At 39.4% G+C, this 21,627-nt stretch overlaps 1 protein-coding gene across 1 annotated transcript in view; it reads left to right on the plus strand.

The window, feature by feature from the left end:
- CABIN1 (calcineurin binding protein 1) overlaps positions 1 to 21,627 on the plus strand; it is a 116,921-nt gene that overhangs the window by 77,909 nt on the left and 17,385 nt on the right. The window contains exons 29-32 of the mRNA XM_074159794.1: positions 7,751 to 7,914; positions 9,929 to 10,025; positions 11,256 to 11,897; positions 12,352 to 12,426. Coding sequence (XP_074015895.1) covers positions 7,751 to 7,914; positions 9,929 to 10,025; positions 11,256 to 11,897; positions 12,352 to 12,426 — 978 coding nt within the window. The remainder of the gene's footprint in view (positions 1 to 7,750; positions 7,915 to 9,928; positions 10,026 to 11,255; positions 11,898 to 12,351; positions 12,427 to 21,627) is intronic.

Below are 21,627 nucleotides of genomic sequence, written 5' to 3' on the forward strand. Positions count from 1 at the left end.
TGATTTTCTTAAAATTTGACTGACGTAACCCTCCCTGTGCTAAATACAATCTAATACCAGTTAAAGTTCATGTATGCTACTAGCTGTTTACTTTGGAACCTCTGGGAAGTTGGGGACAGTCACTGTAGCAACAGAGTGTAGAATTCTAGGTAAAAAAATTTCATGATCCTGAAACTTACCCTTCTCTGGGAACCGACAGCTTTTCCCAGGTTTGTTAGCTCCAATTCTCTTTCTGGTTCTGCAGCCCCTCCTTTAGGAAAAAGAATGAGTAGTGGGGCTCGACCTTGGCATGCTACTGATAGAGACCAGAACCACCTGCAGACTTGCCACTTGGCATTTATCTCCCCTAATATTTGTCATCTTTTATGACTTACTCATCATCCTTTGAGTTCAGGGGCGATAGCCGTTTCTAGCGTGTAGCTCATCACATCCTAAGGTGGAGCCTATAATAGCTCAGGTGAGCCACATCCCCTAAGTGCTTTTTTCTCTCTGTGAAAGGTTCGTAGGTGATATCATTAAATGTGTGTGTCTGTATCCTAGACATTGTGGAGTTAGATTAAATGAATCCCACGTTGTTGAAAAATGAGAGTTTGCTAATGGCTGCAGGGGGCTAAGGCAGTAGCTTGCCCACTTCCAGGCAGATGGATGGACTGTAGCAAGCTTGTTTCATTAGCTCTGAGTACCATTTGCATCTGATGCCAGGCAGTCTGGTTGTAGCAGATACGCAGAAAAGATCTAAGCAGAAAAATCTCCTTAAACAACGAAAGGCTGTCTGTTAGGCAAAACCAGAACCCCTGTCACTTTCTAGATGTGCCTTGCTAACTATTTATTTTGGTGGTAAAGAAATCTTCCTGCATCTGACCCCTGAGAATTCCAAAGAAATGCAAAATCCTGGTAAAGGGTTTTCCTGTTGAGGGTTTCATGTTCTTTCGTTAGATTTCTGCATCAAGTTATTTGCTTATTAGAAGATGTAGAAGCATTCTGCATTCTTTGGGTTTCTGTGCTTTATATCCTCCCAAAGAAAGCATTCCAGGCTCATAAACCAACAGGGCATAAACCAACATGTACCCCCAAAAAAGATATTGAAGTAACAAAGGCATAATCAAAAGTTACAACATGGATGAGCAGACACCTTTCTCGGTGTTTTCTTTTGAGTAGATAGAAGTGCCTGTGTGACTTCTCTTCTGCATCCCTTTGGCAAACCTCTTTCTCAGGTTTTTAAACCCTGGACTGGCTGCAAGACACGATGAGTGAAACTTACAGCTGATAATTAATTCTTTTTCTAACCAATCCCTTTTTCTCTCTTTCCTAAAATGCAGCTGGTAAAAGGGAGTAACTTCTGGAGGAAAGACAATAAATTTACTGAAGTAATTTGTTCAGAAGTCTTTTTATCAATAGCTGACCTTCCAGCTGGAGGAGTTGTCCTGCTGTTCAAAAGGGAACCTTTTTTTCATGTTGGTAACAGGGGGAAAAAAAAAAGTCAGCGTTCCACAGCTATATCTTGAAACTTACCTTTGTTTTAGCACCCCAGATTTGCAGAGTAGAGAAATGTGGGGGTAGGCAAGAGGAAATCTAAGGATGGTTTCTTAGAGTGCTCTGGAGAAGGATACTCCACCGGCTCTGTTGGTGTTAACCTGGAAAAGCAGTGTGGGGGGTGGTCGTCTTCGTCCAGGGGATGATGCATTATGCACACACCTCCCGTGTTTCCGGGATTTTCAAGTAGGTGATGTCTGCCTGAGGCACCGCCGCAGAGCTCCAGAGGGAATGCAGCCGTGGCACTGCTTCAACAGGATTGCACCTTCAAAACAGGCTTTAAGAGAAGGGTCTGTAGCTCCTTCTCGCTTTTTTCTCTTTCTTTCCATGGTACCCATGGACTAGAATGGATTCTTTATTTCCTTTTGTTATAATCTAGTTAGCAATTTCCCTTTAAAAAGTGACGATGTGACTTTCTGTTGACATCGCTGTGAAATCACATGGTACATGGGAACCGTCTCAGTAAAATCTGCTCAAGCCTCCTGACAGAGTGAACAAAAACTTCTAGATTCTGCCTGGCAAACGGCCAAACCCACTGTTTTGCAAAAGCTGTCCTTAGACCTCAGTTTCTGTTTCACTAATTTCACCTGAACTTGTAACTCATCATCTTAACAAGGCATTTCTGGTTTTATATAATTGCTTATGCAGCGAGGAAATTACTCCCTTTCCCTGCCTTGTGTGTGTATGTCCCTGACTCATGCTCACAAATAATAGTCTCTCCAGGTGGGTATGGCTTGGGTGTTCTTTTCATAGGGTTAGAACCAATTTTACTGTAAAAATTATTGTTTCAGAAACTGAAAAATCTGAAAGTTTAGACTCTGTGTTTTGATGAGACAAATAAGAGTTGAAAATTGTCCATTATGTTTCTTTATCAGCATATGATAATTGGAGCATGTGGAGCATTTTCATTTGTCAGTATTTTTCATGCTGCTCTCTTGCTAAAATAATACTGCAGAATTCCACCGTTCTTCCAGAAAGCGTATGTGATGCTCATTCACTTCTAAGTGTGTGTGCATTTAAAAAAGGAAAAAAAGAAAAAAGAAAAAAAAAAGAAAAAAAGAAACAGACAATGTTTACCTTTACCTTGTAGTCTAGAAATTGTAACTGTGCTTGGCTTTGATTTATTAAAAGGAAATGGCAGGGATTTTGTGTTATTTCTGTTTCCTTTTCCAGGCTGATAAAATGTAATTTATATATTATCATGCTATTTTTGATCTTCCATTACTATACAACATGAACAAGACTAAGAGCAGACAAGAGGAGTGCTGCTTAAATACTCTGAAAAAGTTTGTAAGACTTTTCTGAAATTGGTGAAGTTACTCACAGAAAGCAGGGGCTGCTTTTCTTCCCTCGATGACCCAAGTCTCTGCAGCTAATAACATGTTCTCTATATTGCTGCTTTCACCTCTTAATTCTTTTGTACCCACTCGCATTTCTGTTCACAGAGGTGGAATTGTTCCACTACATACTGAGTAGCAGTGTGGATGAAATGAAGCATTGAGGAAGAAAAATAATAGAATTATCTGTAGAAAAGAAGAAAAGCCAAAATCAGGTGACAGAGCAAAACAATAAGAGATAGGGGAGCATGTTAACATTGGATGAGAAGAGGTGACTTAGTGATTTGCTAAGTGGGGGAGGGGGCAGCAGTTTTAATGGTTATATTCAGAACTAGCAGGAAGTCACGAGTCATGCAAACGCACGCCGAGTTGAACACAAAACAGGGCGATGCTTACGGGGAGGACTAGGGATGTTCAAGGGTCTCTGCTGTACTTTTTTTTAGCTGAAAAGAGTGAGGTTTCGAATCCTGAATGTTGAAACTATTCAGCTTGAACCATATTCCCTTCCTTTTCAGGCCCCCAGTGGAAGATCTTATGTTGACCTAGATAACTGTGAAGAGAGGACATGAATAAAGCTAGTAGTACTTCAGTATGTTGTGCTTAACCCGGTATTAAAACATAGACTTAAAAAAGTGAAAGTGTTTAGGAAAATGTGAGCTTTCCAGAGATTATGCAGTTGTGCTTAGTTCAATTTCTGCTTTTAAAATATTGTGTAGGTTCTTGCATTATTAATTGGTGGCATCTCCCCACCACTTTATTAGTTGGTTTATTCGTTTTGTCATATTTTATAACAATCTTTAAATAATATTTAGATTAGATTTGGTTTTAGTAAATAGGACTGTCTTAATATGACATTACTGAGATTCACAATTTTTCGTTGAAGTGTTTGGTTTTGCTTTGGTCACTTGAAGGCAGCAGTGGAATTGCATTTGTATGTGGTGCAGCTTGCACTTCTGGGACCTTTGGGAAAAAAGAAAATTAAAAAAAGAGGGAATTGCGTCATAAGTAATTGGAGGTCTTTATTTGTAGCAGTATTTGCTTTATGCGTTTGCTTGTTGCATGTGAATTGGATCGTCTGAAGTATGACTAGCATTTCTCCATTTTGTTAAGAAGAGAAATCATGGAGCATTGAGAGAGGAAAGTTTGATTTCTGCTTAGAAAATGGCTTACTCTGAAGCTCTGCAGTGTCGGCCGCAGCCATCCTGCCATCCCCAGAGCAGTTTGGGTTTTGTTGAGAACTGTCAGCCTTTCCTCCTAGGAGAGGCATTCCTAAACCCCAGGGAATCCCCTCCCGTAAAGTTCTGGAGTAAGCAGCGTGGAGGGATAATAAGTACTTCCTTCCCTTCTATTTTCAGTGACTGAACTAGAAAGTATCCACTGTTGCTGTAGCTTGTGCTCACAAATCCGTGTGCAGTGTGGTCCTCTTCTCCTCACTCTCCTCCCCGAGCCTTCAGTTCTTCTGCAAGGGGAGGTTGTGCAGCCAGTTTCAAGGTGAAAAAGATTTTTAAAGTGTCACCAGGAGTATGCTATACTGATTTCATTATTCAGTTTCATATTTAATTCAATATTGAGTTATCCGCAAAATTTTCTTGTGCTGTCAGATTTATTTTTTCTAGCAGTGTATATCGGGCTCGATTCCCCCGCCTCCAGCTCTCACAGAGTGTTTGTTTAGCCAGGAAGGCATGGAGAGCAGCTTCATGTTTTGGATCTTGAGAGGCATTTTGGAATCGTTGGAAGCGTCTCACTCCTTCCTCTGGTTTTGTGTAAACAGCTTCACTGGCTGTTGCAGGCGGGAGGAGAACCTTTCAGCTGCAGGAAGCATGGCCAGCAAACGGGAGCGGTGCGTTGGACATGAAATCTTTCTGGTGGCCAGAGACAGAGACATTTTGTTAAGTGGCCCGAGTGGTGATGATCAGTGACAAAACCCTTCAAGGAGCTGCAGATGTTTGTCACAAGGATCTGTACTCCTCTGTGTGTATACTTTCAAGGGAGGTACTTTGCTAACAAATTTGAATTTTCAAATGACGATACGAAAACTTTAATTTTAGTCAAACTGAATAACGTTTTCCAGTCTCCTCCCCAGCTATTTCCTTACAAGCTTTGCATGCATATCTTTCGTAAGTTTTGTTTAAAAAGCTGACTGCTGGGCTATTTTTTTTGTAAAAGGTGCAGTGTATGATCTGAATTCACAAATAGTCTTCCTGAAAGTTATTGATACTTAGGAAGGAAAAATTCATGCCTGATGGGCTTAGTTAAATTTCTCTTTGAGAGAGGCTTAAATGAGACTGTTTCTTTAGTCTCTGACTCAAATTGCAATCTTGAAAAGAATTCAACACCACTCATAAAATACGTTCTGATAAACTCACTTTAGCATCGATGTTTTGTATATTGCTTAATAAAATCACAGTGGGTGGAATGAGGATTGTTCTGGCTCTTGATGGCAGGTTTCTTTCTGCTTTTGGCTTGAGGCTGCATGTGAAACAGGCAGGTATGCAACAGGACAGTAATCTTATTTATTGCTGTTTTGCATTTGTAAAACTGCAAGTCAACACATGAAAAGTCAATGACTTCCCTTTCAAAATCAGACCTTATTTTATAATTGCAGTGATAAAGTAAACTTAAACACCTCCAATATGACTTTTAATTTAAGCTCTTCCAATGTGTTCTGTTGTAGAAACACAGAGGAGCAACATTCCCCAAAATATGCAACTTTGTTTCTGTGGGATGCACTGTCACTTTCACGGCTTTCTAGCTGCAATTGGCATATCCCCTCATTGCCAATAGTTTTACTGCATTATTGTAATTTCTGGAGTTATATACTTTGAAATGTATACACAGGACATGTGAGAAGGAGCTGCAAAATTATTTTCAATTGATTCCAGGTACGGTATTGGAAAGCTCCTTCCAAGTGATCTGCCTAATTCAAATGAAGGATGAGATAATGCTGAAAAAGACCAGGAACCTACACATTGGCTGTCTTCCATTCCTACAGTATGCATCTAAGTTGACCATAAATTGTTTTGTATAGTTAAATTGGCTAAGTAGGTTCTTGCAATGTGGTGCCATTATGAGGCATTCACTTGTTTTAGGATTTGGCAGAAACCCAGTTTACATATGTGCAGAGAAGCAAAAAATACCAGCTCCAAAATGTGTCTGTTTCATCTGTAGCCTGAAAGGAAAGTCACTGTACAGTTTGGGGGAAGAAAAAGCTTCTCCATTTAAATAAAGTATGTGCTTTTTTACAGAACTGTTACCTACAAGATCTTTATGTGCTTGAGAGCTACTGAGCAGCAGCAACAGTTAAGAGCTTTGCCACCAAGCTGTGGAAGGTGCTGGTGGACATTGGTAGTTGGGGATAGGAGGAAGTGACAGTTGTGCCTCGGGTCAGTCATGGTACAGTTTTACGTACTTTCTGGAAAAAGCAAGCTACAAAAAAAATTTGAAAGAAAGCTCCAGGGAGCAAAGAGGAAAAATGGCTTTCTTTGTGATCACTAGGGAGTAAGAGCAGAGAGCATGAGGAAAAGCAAGAGCAAGAGAATTTGGCAGAACAGTCTGCTTGTTGTATCTAGTTGTAGTCGTCGTTTCCTATTTAAAAACACTGGTATTTGTGTGTTGTTTTTTCACAAGTTCCTATACATCCTGTGGAGTAGAACTGCAGATACTCTGCAGATGTGCAGGGGGAAGGTCTGTTGTAGACCGGCCGGTTGCGTATCTCTTCTTTTGTGGCCAAATGTCATTTCTGATTGCAGTAGTAATTTTCTTTGCTTCCACCTTGCATTAAGTTCTGAAGGATTTTGCTCACACTGAAAGTAAAGCTAAAAATACTGAAGCAAGACCTTTAAACAAGGATAAAAGAGTAAATATTTGTATATCCTGCTCTCTGAACAGGTTTGGAAAGCAAAATTCATTTTCAGTCAGATACTTCTGTCAATGAGACTGTTCTTTTCTGTGTTGTCACAAAGTGGTATACACGACCAGAGGATTTTCTTCTTAGAGCTGCTACAGGAGAAGATTCAGGACTGAATAAAGCATGAGGGAAGGGTTTGCACTGATGTAACAGCAATTTTGGAGAATGGTCATAGCATAAGTTACATGTTAATATGCCAGCACAGTAGTATTTGCATTGCATTTTTTCAAATATGGGTGACTAGTGTGTTGACAGCATCCACATTAAAAACCTGAAAAAATTCTCCTTAGACTTATTAGACATTGCAAAATCTGAGCTGAGTAACCATAATGAAATTATGTTTTCTATCAGTCTCCAGCTTTGGTCCCCAAAGATTCCCTTGTCCCAGAAATTTAATTAGAAGGCTCAGGATGTATGCACAAGTACTTTGAATCTGGCCCTGGAAAGTGGAAACTGCTGAGCAACCTAATTCTTTGTATCAGACTGGTTAGTGCCATGGTGAATCCTGATGGTATCAAAGCAGTAATCAAGTTCCTAAGACGTTCAGTAACAGATTTGAAGATAGAAACTTGCTGCGGCTGCACAAGAGTAGCAGCTTTCAGGCCAGGAAAACTTATTTTAACTTACTCCTTGTAACTTGGTAGTTGAGCTTTGGCTTAGGAGGGCAGAAATTTAAGAAAAAATGCACAATATAATTTAGGCTTTGCTTGTTTTTTTTTCTGGAAATAGTTCAGAAGCATATTTAGAAGGTGTGCAGTGGCTTCTGCAAGTCTCCCTCTTTAACTACTAGGAGGAATTGGTTGACTTCAAGTCGAGATCTCCCTGTCTGAAGGACCACAGCATTTGTCTGTCCATTACTCCCCTCACCCTCAGTGAAATTCAATGTGCTGCAGAATCCCATCCATATTTTAAGTTTTCTGTCCTTTTCAGTTGGATCTCTCTTTAGTGGTTTCCTCTTTTCCTTTCTCTGCAGGGAATCTGGCGCATCCCCGTGGATGAGATTGACCGCCCGGGCAGTTTTGCATCTCATATGAACCGCTCTATTGTCTTACTGCTAAATGTGCTGTCACAGCTAAAGGATTACAACACCTTGCTCAAAGTCTCATCTATGCTACAGAGGACCCCTGATCAGGGAAAGTATGATACCTTTATTTTAATCCATTACTTTGTAAAGCTTTAAATATGTTTTGTTCACTGTGTAACCATTTTATTTAAAGACATTCTTAGTTTAGGAAAAAAGTCTTTAGGCAGATTTTTTTGGGAGCATAGTGGACTGATGGTTAATTTTTCTCAGGATTACCATTCCATAATAGAGTCTAGAATTTCTCTGCATTTCTCTTGAAATTCGGAGCAGCCACCGAGCAGCTGCCTTGAGACTCGCAGAGGTTTTCTGTCACATGGAGGGATTTGCTGGTGGCATCACGACTCCTGCGCCCCTCTGTTGGCCTCTTGCGTAAGAGCCATGTCGAGCGAGGGAGGTCACGGCCCAGGCGTCCTGCCTTCCTGTAATCCTGAACAATGGTTATGTGGCTATTGGCAGCTATTGGCAGCTGATGCTATTTAAAAAGCTTATCCTATTCAGGGGTGATCTAATTTTAATTGCATTAACCTTATTTAAGAAAAAAGAAGCCATTTAATGTGAGCTATATACAGATTCATATCAATGGGAAGACCCAAAATAAACATCTACGGAAAACATTGAAGTGATTGAGGTAAAATACTAGTAGCTTGCTGAGTGACAAATGTTGAAACTAGTCTCTGGCAAATGCTTAAGAAATTGAACTGGTTGATTGATGGCAGTAAGTTGGAGTCATTGAAGGTTTCTTCATGTGTTTTTGCGTGTAAGTGCATGTGAATTTGCATAGATCATAGCATGTCTGGGAATCTGTCACCACATGTTCAGCAAACTTGAAGCCAAAAATACTTTGACTTTTAGCATATCAGAAGTACTGGACCATAGAAGGTTTAAATTCTGTCCTAAGCAAGCCACAGCTGTACTAAAAATATTAAGTTATTTATAAGTCTAGACTGAATTTAACAAACAAGTAATTTGACATGTTGGGTCAGTCAGTGCCAGCTATGGTGAGCTGCAGTTGTTACAGGAACTTATAAATGCAAATATTCTGGGTGTGTCTGGTATATGCCTGTAACAACCCTATTTTTAAAAATAGGGCGTTTTTCACCAAACTTTAGTTATTACTGAACTAATGAGGAGTCAGGTTTTTGTAATTTTTTCTCTGAGAAGCAGCCGTAAAATTACCAATTTCATGTAATAATGTAGAGAGAAAGTACGTGTACTAAAAATGTTGGCTATTTGACTGAAATAATACCCTTCAAAATTATTTACTTGATTTTTATCCCTCTCCTTAAAACCAGCCAACTCTGAAATAGAAATTCAGTTTTCCATCAACCTCAGTTAGGTGGGATTGGTGGCTGGAGGTACTTTCCTTGAAAGTGGACTAAAGCACTGTGTCAGAATGCACTGATGTTACAATGCTCTAGTAAATTAAGTGAATAATATTTACACATACAATATTATTTTTTTATAATAATAAATGGCAGAAAAGGTATTAGCACACCAGTGTTAGCTCTAAGAAAACCTAGATTCAAAGGCAATTGATGTGACCAACGAGAGAGAATTTGCTGATGTCCTTAATCTCACATGCATGGTTTATCCAGAACATCAAAATCACCTGACAGTTCAAGATAGCTTTGTGTGACTAATACTCTTTTTCAAGAAAATGTTTGAATAAAAAGCTGGTATTTGAGGGTCACTGAAGGCTTGATATAGGAAAACTCTAATCCTGGTTGTCCATTTTGCTCTGGGATTGGCTTTTGTTTTGGTTTGGGTGTTTTGGGTTTGGTTTGTTTTTTTTTTTTTCATTTTCCTCTTCCCTCTGATTATAGATAGCGGTATCTTTTGCTTTGTGCACGTCATCTTTGGTTGTGGGGAGGGAAGCATAGTGATAGTGTTATATTTCAATATGCAACTGTATATGTTTTGTTTGCTTTCTTCTAACTTGTTTTAAAATTATTGTGTTGGGTGTGGGGTGGTGGTGTTGTTGTTGTTTTTAATGTCCTGGTTCTTGCTTTTAAAGTCCTGTAAGCTTTTGGCAGTTAGCTTTATTTCTGTTATCTTATTGTGGCACAGGAAGTACTTGCGTGATGCAGATCGCCAAGTTCTGGCCCAACAAGCCTTTGTGCTTACAGTGAAAGTGTTGGAGGACACTCTCAACGATCTGACGCAGGTAAGGCAGCAGTGTGTTAAACGGTCACTGATTTAGTAATTAGATTTTCCTAGGTGAGTTTACTCAGTCCTTAGATTTCCTTAGACTGAGGGGCTACGTTATTATTGCTTCATTCTAATACCTTTTGTTTATATGCAACTACACAGAAAACTTTCTTTCAGCATTGTTATTTTTCATTTTTGAAATCCAGTAACAAATACAGTTCTTGAGAGTAGTTTGCGCTAAGTTTGGTTTGACTGTCCCTTGAATTTCAAATGATGGTCATTACATAGAGTATAAGAATAGCTATGTTTTCAGGTGGCATCTGTTGGAAATTTCCTTTTGACATAAACTAAGATTCTTCTTGCAAAACAAAACCAGACAACTAGATACCACGTGCCATTTTTAACTGCTAGTCCCTGACAGCACCACACCTGCTATTACATTTAATTGTAATTTAGATTTAATTTTAAAAAGTCATTTAGAGACTAATCAGTTTCCAGGCTAAGATAACTGGAAATTGGAAGTTTATTTGGAAAATGCATTCAAGGAAGAACTTGTTCCTGAGATTTTTCAAGCTAACAGAGTATAGGCTTAACAAATTAAATGAAAACGTCCTTAAGAACACTGGAATTCTGTGTATGAAATAGTTTGTTCATAAATCTGGATAGAAGAATTGTTTCATTAACCATTTCTGAAAGGAGAGATGATGTACTGAGGTTTTCTACCACTGGACCATCACCAAAATAAGGGTACAAAAATTGAAATACTACAGCAGAGTTTAGCATGCTTCTTGATACGCTAACAAGAAGAGGTTATGTAAGAGCAACTAAAGGGAAGATTCTTAAATTTGAGGTTGATCTGCAGCTGCTAAAAGAAACAGGTTCAGTTTTGATTTCAATACATTAGAAGATAATTTTGTGCTATTAAATCCTTGGATTTCATTTAGTTGCATCCCATAGTACAGACTGAAGTGGTGGGGAAAAATACAGCATTGCAGCTTTGGTTCAGCCTATGCTGTTGATTTCTCTGTGGTGTTTTCACTGATTAAAATACTTAATCCAAGTCACAAGTCTTAAAATTAAATTAATATTCAGGAACAAACAAGAATGAACATGGAATAAATGCATTTTCTTCAGCAGAAGCAGTAATGGAAAGGTATTGACTCATTGTCAATATTCATGGCAGTCGTTGCTGTGCTCAAATGGTTTCTGATTTCAACAATAACAAAGAATGACTTCTTTTATTAAGGTTTCAGAAGATCAGAGTTCCAAGTCTTCTAACCTTGCTTCAGGAAGGATGACAACAGACGTCTCTAATAAAACTAGTGCTGAAGAGGGGAAAGATGTCCTTCCCAAAAAGCCAGTTTTATCAGATGGAGTAGTACATGGTACTGAAAATGGAGTAAAGGAAGTGACCCAGGGACAAATTCCCAATGCTATGGACATACTGGAACAGGAGGACAAGAATGACAAGGAAATTAAAGAACTCCCTAGGCCTGGTTCAGTTGAGCCTATGGATCTTGATGGATATTCCAATGACCCTGAAAAAATTGATTCTTCATGTAAGCGCAGTGAGCCAGACCGCCTTCAGTCTGGCAGGAACTCAAAGGAAAGAGCTCTAGAGAGCCGTACTCCTGAACTTTCTTTGGAAGAGCTAAGTATCAGCTCAAAACATCAGCAGCAAGCAGGTAAAGGAATCGTTCCAGCAGTACCTACAGAAGAACCTGTCCAGAGATCAAGCAGGAAGAGGAAATTACTTGAGGATGTGGAGTCTGGGAAAACACTTCTGCTTGATGCTTATCGAGTGTGGCAGCAAGGTCAGAAAGTCATGGCCTATGACCTGGGTAAAATTGAGAAGATCATGTCTGAAACATACATGCTGATTAAACAGGTAAAGCGTTTTATCATTAATTTTAATTTCTCTATGTGACCTCAGACATGATTATAGAATAACAATAATTGCCAAACCAAGCAGTGTATAAATGGCCTTGTACCTGTTCAAAAGTTGGGGAGATAAATATCTTCCAAAGAACCACTCTCATGACAAGACCACTCGTGTGGGGGGAAGTAGGACCCTCCATGTTTTGGAAGTAAATTTCTGAAATCAGTTAAGAGCTATAATACCAATTATGTGGGGTTTGTTCATGCTAAATGTTAGTTTGAATTGAGAGAGTTGTGTATCTTTGAACATATACTCCTGAATAACTTGAGGTCACTGTTTTGCCATAGAAGTGTTGCTTCTCCCCCTTTCTCCCATGTCCTGTTTCCCCATTTCAGCTGAATTTAATTGGATTTATAGAGGAGCTAAGTAATTACGACTTCATTAGTTGTGATTCTGTGTTCAGGTGGATGAAGAAGTAGCGCTTGAACAGGCAGTCAAGTTTTGCCAGGTGCATATGGGAGCATCAGCACAGAAACAGGTAAGCTCTGCGACATCCCTGGCTGCTTGTAACAAGCTTTTATTATGTAGTGTGTACAATCGAGTCTGTCGCTGAGTGTTTGCAACCATTAGAAATACCTACTTTCCTCGTATTGTTGTCATCTAAGGTAAGCGGGGCCACACTATTGTAGGGAGCTCATCCCTTTTGTTAGGGTCATTGCTACTGTTTATGTCAGGCTTGAAGAACAGTTTGTGTGCCCAAAAGCTTTTGGGGAAACACCAGACAGTCTGCAAATTGAAATTTCTTAACGTCCACATCATTCCTCAGCATTTCTTGGATGGTAATTACTTCTCTCTGACCCCTAAGGGCTAACAGCCTCATCAGCTCTTCCCTTGCGAACTTTGCACTTAGTTCCCAAGGTACCAAATATCTTTTCTTTCAACTTGCATGGTTGAGAATCTGATTTTAACACTCTTATATTACTCAGTTTGTTTTTAGCTTGTAGTTTCTGGATTTATCCAACAAACAATTACAGAGCTTTAAAGGGATGGTTATTTATCAATCCTTGATATGAAGTCAAAGCCAAGCAGAAAACTGGATGAATGACGTGTTTAGTGGTCATTCATTTTGCCAGCAAACCATCAGTTGAAAGCCCTAAAGTATTTATAGTTTTGTACTTTCCATAATTTTTGCCACCGGCACAAAATAAAGCAGTTACTCTGCAGATTTTGACTAGAAGATAATACATTTTGAAGAAAAATCTATTTTCCTAGTTAATAGTTTGTGTTTTAATACTTCTTGGCCTTTGTGCATGTTTTATGCTATGAAAACGTAGACCGTGTTATCTGTTGCTAGCACTCAGTAATTAAAATAGTATTTGTCTAAAAATATTTGAAAAAAAACACTGCTGGAGTGAAACTTAGGAACTTTCTGTTGTCTTTGAGTGTTTCACAAGTGGTCTGTATCATGCTTAAGTGTGTAAAACAGTAAGCATCTCTAAGATTTCCTGCACAGGAAAGGCAGATAACTATATGAATATGTTGAATCGTATTCAGTACTGCTTTAAAGTAGAGCTCTTTCAGAAATGTCTTGAACAAACTTATTTTATGAGCTACAGAATTTTATTCTCATTTTCTGCAGTCTGGCTCCGCTGTCCCTCAAGTATCTCTTCTCCTATTATTTCATCTTCCCATCATCCCCTGTAACTTTATCTTCCCATCACGTGTGTTACCCAGTAGAAGCGTACAAGGGGGAGTACGTGCTACGACTAGTCTAGAGATACCCACACACTGCATTCCAACTTGCCGTTACCAGAAAAAAAGTATTGCGGTTGCAGGGAGGAGGGGAATTGCCTGCTTCTCCATCACTTGATTCTTTCCCTTTGCCTACGCACTAATTTTCATAAAAATGGAAGGACAGTAAATTTCAGAATTTCTCTTCTTCCTCCAAATTTGGATGAGGCTTTTCTTCTGTAAAATACTGCTATCTCTGCTTTGCAAAAGCATAATCTTTTGAGGAGATACATCTCTGATGTTAGCAAGTTAAATATTGTCTTAAGTATTCAAATCCTTTTTGCATTATCTCACCTGTTTTTCAAAATAAATGCATTTCTTAAACCTCCAGATAATTCTTCTGGTTTCTGAAGCAAATCCAATAGCCGGCCTTGGTTCTTTAGATATTTTCAACCTAACCTCAAATAATACACATTGCCTGGTCCTCCCTTCAGTGTGTTAACTTGAATGACAAATGCTTCTCAGAACTAAAGTGCAACTGTGTTGGAGCTACTGGTTAACAGGCAGAAAAACTTACAAGGTGAACTGTCTGTATTATATGGAGTTAAGCGGGCTTCCTTTTAGGTTTTTCTGCCTAGTGGAGCTGAAGAAAATTGAGGCTGTAGGTCAGCTCCTGTAACAAGGTTTAGTGCTGTCTACTCTGCAACTGCAGGAAAAGCAGATACTTCTGTGTCTTTTGTGAAAGTTTCCAGATATTTTCTTGTTTCCATTTAAGAGATGTGCCTTCCGGTGAAGCCTGAACTTTGTGGTTTTATGCACTATTCTCTTGAAAATATGGATACTTGTTCTCCTCATCTCATTTTGCTGAATATTGTTATACTGGTGATTGTTGCCTTGTCCAGGAGGGTAAAGGAGGTTCAAAACCTGAGGACAGACTCTGTTTTACAGCATTTGTTCTAGACAAAATCATCTTCACGCTACATTTCTTCCTGAAATGGTGTTAGTTATAGTTGTCAGGAGACATGCCAACCTGTGTTTTTTCATGTGCTGTGTGGAAGGTCTTAGTCTTGAGTATCCATAAAGGTTTCCAGTCATTAATACTGAGATTAAAATTATCTAACAGTGCATCTAGTTAAAATGAGCAATTGTACAGTGCATCTCCTAGCAGAGTAACAGGAGAGGATGTAAAAGGGAGTTTTTCTTTATTTGATTTTCATGAAAGTAACTTTCTCCAATTTGTGCCCCTCAGGAAGTCAGTAACATTTTTCTATTGAGCTGTAGAAATGAACAGGAATGTCAAGAGAGGTATTCTTGTAGAAGTGTTTTTATGATCATAGTCCGGTATTTAAGATTTTAAATTTTTTTAATAAAGAAATCTTGGCTCAGCATGTTAAGACTTTTTTAGTTTATCTCGAGGGAAGAAATACGAGTTGTCACACTGTGATTTATGAGTTCAAAAAAAAAAGAATTTGCTAATAAGCTTCTTTAAAAGGTAATGTTACAGTTTGCTTTTTGGATGTATTCACCTTTTCAAAAACTACTCGACAAACTCGCATGTACCAGCCAAGTTTCTTGCTGGGCTTTCTTGAAGATTCTGAGTATGCGATTGCTCTGCCAGCTCTTCCAGCAAAGCCAGCGGTTCCTCAGGCATGTGGCAGAACATTAGAATGGTGAAAAACCTGCACACAAACTAAAGTTGAAAGTAGGTACAATAGGTGAGCTGGTAGTTAACTGCACTGGGAGGCATGAGATTTCCTGTTGAATCACTTGAAATAAAACATACCTCTTAACGTGATGCACTTTGAAGCCTGTAACATTCCCTTTTAGGAAGTGATCCCAACTAATGGGATTATTACATACTGCAGTCTCATTTTTCATCTGTTTCTAGCGGGATCTTGTAAGCCGTGTGAAGCTGCCTTACTGCTAATACAACACTATGAATTAATGTGGAGACACAGGAATAGCCACTCTTGTAGACATCTGTCTGTTTGCAACAGACTGAATCCTGGTTTATTTAAAATTGGCAAGTATGTGCCTTCTGTAAACAAATGATGTCATGTATAGAGCTGCAGCAGCCCGGAGAAGTGCTTTGTTATTGGATAGTTTGAGTAGGTTCACAGGGCTCTGTGATTCTTCAGTCACTTGTCCCAAGAAATTGACAGTCAAAAAAAAAAAAAAAAGTGAACACAAACCCCACCTTGATACATGTCTTTCTCTGCTGGCTGTTGTATTTTAGAGTTCCAGGCAGTATATGATTTCTTTATGGAAGTTTTCGCTTGTTGCTAAAATTAGGAATTGTTTGAATTATGACTTTTCAGCTTTCTTCCAGACCAGTGAGAGTTTTTAACCTAAATATTTAACAACTCCGTTGGAATCTTTTTATATGGCTCTTCAGGCACAAGCAGAAAACAATACAGCAATCAGTAAATGGAATTTGACAAAGTGGGTTCTTAAACTTTTGTGATGAGATCTAATCTTTTAATAGCTTGGCAATCCTGTGACCCTTTCACTTGATTTCAGAAATCCTCTGTAATCCTCATGACTGATGCAATGTGAACATGGATTGAGCCAATGAGACTCTAGCGTAATCTCCTACAGAGTCAGCTAAATGCATGGGGAAGTGGCCCAGAAAGGTTGGCTCCCAGCTTTGAAGAAAGCAGAAAAAGATGGTGGTACAAAACCTTGCCATGATAAATTTCTGTGCTCTTGGAGAACTGTTGAAATTGAAGTATTCTCTATTGAAATATGGCACATCAACAAAGAAGTTAATATAGATATTTTGTCATGAGATCTTGCGTAGGGTAGCGTAGGGTACCCTGCTTGTGCCAGGGACAGAAGATAGTGTTTCAAAAAGGGGTCCTTTATACATGTCACTGCTCTTCATCGTTCAGGTGTTGCTTTCTGTCTTTACAGGATACTGAACAGTCTGCTTGTGCTTAGACTTTACTGCATTTAACAGAAAGGTGTATCTATGTGTATTCAGTACAGACTTGGATAAAATGCATTAGAGCTGTAGTGTGGTGAGGAACCGGACCAGTTAAACAAAATCAGTTGAGCATCATGTTATCAATTAAACGTCTTTTCAAACTTAATTGGATCCAGCTTTTATTTTCAGGAGTAATTGATGTTTTTCCCATAGCAAAAACAATTTTGCTTTACCAAATCCTGCTAATGGGGGCTTTGAGTTTTTAATGTCTAATGCAGAAGAATGTATCAAATGGGCTGAAATTGCTACCCTGTAGTGATCACTGTGTCAATAGTAGATAAGTTACTAAAGTTACACTGGAGATTAATTCATTTTGTGGTCAAGCAGCATTTTGAAGGATGCTTGTTCTTTTCTTTGATTTTCTCAGTCTGAGAATGTTATCGAAAAGATTTGCAGAGATCCTGCAAAGCAGTCAGCTATTGCTCTGAGTTACAGGATATATTTTTAGTCTTGCCAACTATGATTTTCTCATGAAATTAATGGTCCCTGGAAATGGAATACCAAGGAGGCCTTGTTGAGGGAGAATGAAAGATTAAGAGGTAGACTGGTTTGACCTTGACATAACATTATACTTAAATGTGTGGTCCTAAGGACCAAGGCAGGGACGTGCTGGCAGAAAGCGGTTGTGAGGCTTCTAGATAATTAGAGAATTTCTAATAAGCCTTTCCACTGACTGCCTAAAATTGGTCATATTAAATTCTTCATTTTATGTATAATGATGATGTCTATGATACTGTTAAGGACGTGTCAGTATGGGAAAGTTATTGCAGCACAAGCTAGGATAAAGCTTCCTAGTGCACAGAATATTCAGTCAATGCATATGGAGATACTTCAGCCTAAGAACGCATCTGTCTTTTTTTTCTTGACTTGCAATTTGAAGAGGTATTTTTATTACTGTAGACTTAATATTGAATGCCATAATACTAAAATTGCAGCTTTTACCAGTGTTGAAACTGTCATGACAGGTAGCCTACAGAGGACAGGTAAAACTTTGTCGTTGTGTGTTAAGCTATACTGTGTATTGCCAATCCTGAGAACTGAATTTCTATAAAGCAAATAGCTTAAAACATTGCAGACATCAACACTGCACACAGGGCTGGATTTAACATCTCTAAAAATACGAGAGTGTTCAAAGGCAAAGTTCCAAAATGCCACTAAGTCTCTAGTCCTGTGTTGTGACCCTTGAGAATATGGGACTGTATGTAGAAAGTCCTGGTAATGGGTAGCATTGTAGCTGCTGAGATTTCAATTGGCTCCTCACAGTATAGTATATCATCGAAATGCCATGAGAAGGAACTGTTTCAACATTGTTGAGTTATTTAAGACTCATTGCTGCCTTAGCCAAAAAATCCTTGCTCTGGGACCAGCTCCATCCCTGAAGAGGGAGGGAGAGAAAAGAAAATTTCAACCACCCTTTCCTGCTCCAGCTGCCAGACCTGGAGCTCTCCCTGCCCCATTCTGACTGATCCAACCCCCACTTTCACCCTGAGCTTCACTCTCCACTTCCGAACTCACGCGTCCACAACCACCTTCTCCCACTGGCTGGTGCCAAACTCAGAGTGCTCTCCTTGTTTCCGTTTCTAAACCTGCAGTCAAAACTCTTCAGCAGCTTTCAGTGTCAAATCTAATTAAACATGATGCTTCATGAAGAAGCTGCCACCAGAATCAAAACAAGTGAATTTTATTATAAACACAAAGGCACAATCAGGTTATGCAAATCAGCCGTGCCTTTCAGGCTCCTGGCGGGCTGCCAGCGTGATCCCTGATTTTTATAAAGTTTTGCTGCTTCTGTGATATAAAAGCAGTATTTGTTGAGGAAAGGCACTATTTTAGTGATGCTGTTCCTGCCCTACTCTTGTTCCAAAACAGGAAACTGAGGTCCTTTCGCCAGTGTTTAACACTTCCCAGTGCTGGTGAGGAACAGTCTTGAAACCACAGCCTCGTGCTGAAGAATTTTAGGGGGTCGTAGGTGATGGGCTCATTGTATGGGGGCTGCGGCTGGAACCGCACAGCATTTAAAGTGCTCAGATTGACTCTGGAGCATCAGTCTAGTGATGTTACAATCTCTGTTGGACCTTACAGTGAATATGACATTTTATTTGGAACTCAAAAAACTGTCTTTTGTGAGTGAAGCTAGAGGGCACTTCAGTGGATTTTTCCCCTTCTGCTGTGGAATGCAGCCAGCGCTGCAGTGACATGGTCTTTTAAGCTTTTTTCTTCCAGGAGAAGACTTGAGAGTGACTTGTTTGAACTGCCTTGAATGTCTAGAGCACTTTCTTCTCAAATTCTCACTTAAAAAAAAAAAACAACCCACAAAACAACAAACCACCAAGCTGTTCTCTTCAAGAAACAGCTAAACGCCTTCTGCAAAGGCACTTTGCTGGGGATGGGAGAAGATAAGTAAAATATTAAATAATTAGAAAATAATCATCTCTAGTTCTACCTCATGTGTTTCCCCCCCTTTTTGTTCCACCCACATGCTGCTAATTTTCAGCTTTTCTTCCTGCACATCAAGACGTCAGAGACTGCTTACAGAAAAAGTTGTTTTTCCTGAGTTTCTGTATGCTTTATTAATGCAGCAAAGATGACAAGAAAGGGAGGGGGAAGGAGGAGGTGGGGATGGTGGGGACAAAAGGATGAGCCCTTTCATGGTCTCACTCCTACCAAAGGGTGACCATTTTGTTCACAGTTGCATTTGCCAGTTGCCATGGCATCCCCCTCTCACTCTATCCTGGAGGTGTATTCTTGATATAATTAACAGCTCTCCTCCTTCTGTCTCCTGCAGAAAGCAATCATTAAGTGAACATGAAGGAAAGAAAAGTCACTTTTTATCTTTTACTTTGTCTATCAATGTTTTTCATCCTACTACCTTCTCTCTCTTGGCCCAATAATGACGTTTTTGTATATGGAAGCATTGCTGAAATATAGCTGCCTGTGTAGAGCAGGACATTAAGCCCCTGCGTGCATTTGTGTAAATGGAGGATCTTAGGAAATATAAAGTTTTTCAGAATCTGGATCATGGATATTGCTTCTAGTTCTAATGTACCTTGAAGAAGACTTCCAAAGGAGATTTCTTTCAAATATTGTTGTACAGAGATGGAGAGAAAAAGTTATGAATACACATAGTTTTATTAAAACACAATATTGAACAGAAGTTGGAGTGGTAATATTGTGGAACGTTCAGCCGGTTTGTGTGACAGCTTCCAGGCTCTGTGGTGATGCACTGGTATTCTTTTAAAAGGGTGCACCTCTTTTTGTAGGTGGATTCAGAGCACTACGTGCTAAACTCAGACATGGGAATAACTTTAAAAAAAAAAATCAAGAAAATGTTATGTAACGGTTGCAGTGCCAGCATCTTTCATTAGGAAACTTCTGTTGGGAAGACCGTCACTTTCCCTTTCTATGGAACATTTGATGGTTACTTTTTCCCACAGCCCCAGAGCAGTGAGCCATTCCAGAAGTAGTATCAGTAAGCTTCCTGTAGGATTTCTTTGTTTTCCAAAATGTGTTTTGAAAACAACAATAAATAAAATAAACCTTTGATCAGGTTGTCTGGCTTATGACTTTGCAGATGAATCATAGAATGGTTTGGGTTGGAAGGCATCTTAAAGATCATCGAGTTCTGACCCCCCTGCCCTGGGCAGGGACACCTCCCACTAGACCAGGTTGCTCAAAGCCCCATCCAGCCTGGTCTTGAACACCTCTAGGGATGGGGCAATCATTTGGGGCATCCTATGAAGTATAATTTTCTGATTTTATCTGATTTATAATTTTCACCATTTTATCTTGATGCTCAATTTCTTTTTCCTGCTACTCTTGTCTCATTACTAAAGTGCCTTAACTGGGAAACTATAGGGAGCTATTCTTTCCACTAACATCTGTGAAAAACTTCTGCACTTTAGCTGCCACTTTTCTTGGTGCAAGGCTGTGCCAGTGCTGGCTTTCCTGCGTTTTCTTTACTTTTTTTTTAATATCGGCTTTCAGCATGGGAAGGGTTTGTCCATAGCCTCCATGAAGCCAACTGATCTCTTTGGGGAGGAACCAAAAGATTTGGAATCCTGGACAAGAGGTTCAACACAGGTCAGTGGTATGCCCTTATGGCAATGAAGTCACAGAGAGCCGGGTTGCTTCATCCTGAAGAGGAGAAGACTAATTGAGGGTGGAGGTAGGGAATTGCTATCTTCACCAAAGAGGAAAGAACTAGATGAGGGACACCATTTAAAGTTGCAGCAAGAGAAATTTGGATGAAGTGATAGGAAAAAAACGTTCACTGTGAAAGTGGTAAAGCACTAGAACAGGGGCTCAGAGAGGTTGTGAAATCTCTGTCCTTGGCGATACGTGGAACTGGGCTGGACACGAGCTGATCGAACTTTGAAGTCAGCTCTGCTTTGAGCAGGAGGTTGGACTAGAGACCTCCAGAGGCCTTCCAGCCAGAATTACTCCATGATGAGGTGCTTCTTCTCTCACTAATCATTTTTCTTCTTTTTCTTAAGAATACCATCTAAATATTGCTGAGTCACTTTCTGAATGTCATCCTCCTGTCTATGGAAATAGCTGAGCGTTTTTATAGAAATACAGTGTGAGGTGCAGATACATTTTTAACAAATACGTACCTAACTAGTAGTACCGTCCTGTATTTCTGCTGAAAAAAATTTTGGATACAATACAAGCACAGCAATTTCAGGTTCTACATAATGTATTATGTAAGTTAATGAAGTGCATGGGTGTGAAGGCTTTTCCCTCTAAATCACAGCTGAAAACATTTCCTCTAGTGATCTCACTCCTGGCTTAAGGCTTTCTTCTACAGGCTAATTTCCCTCAGGTTGTGATCCCATTGTGTGCATCTTGAGACGTTTAGTTTTGGAACTGATGCTTTAAACATCAGAAACTTGCTGCTTTCAGAAGCAGAATAGACCTTTTATGATCCAATATGGTAATTGTTGTGAATACAGCTGCTATATTTTATTTTTTGTGTGCACGTAGGATCTGGCAGGTTTTAATTGTATGCTTTTTAGAGATTGA

This window comes from Numenius arquata, chromosome 16, assembly GCF_964106895.1.
Source record: "Numenius arquata chromosome 16, bNumArq3.hap1.1, whole genome shotgun sequence".
Classification (NCBI taxonomy): Eukaryota; Metazoa; Chordata; class Aves; order Charadriiformes; family Scolopacidae; genus Numenius; species Numenius arquata.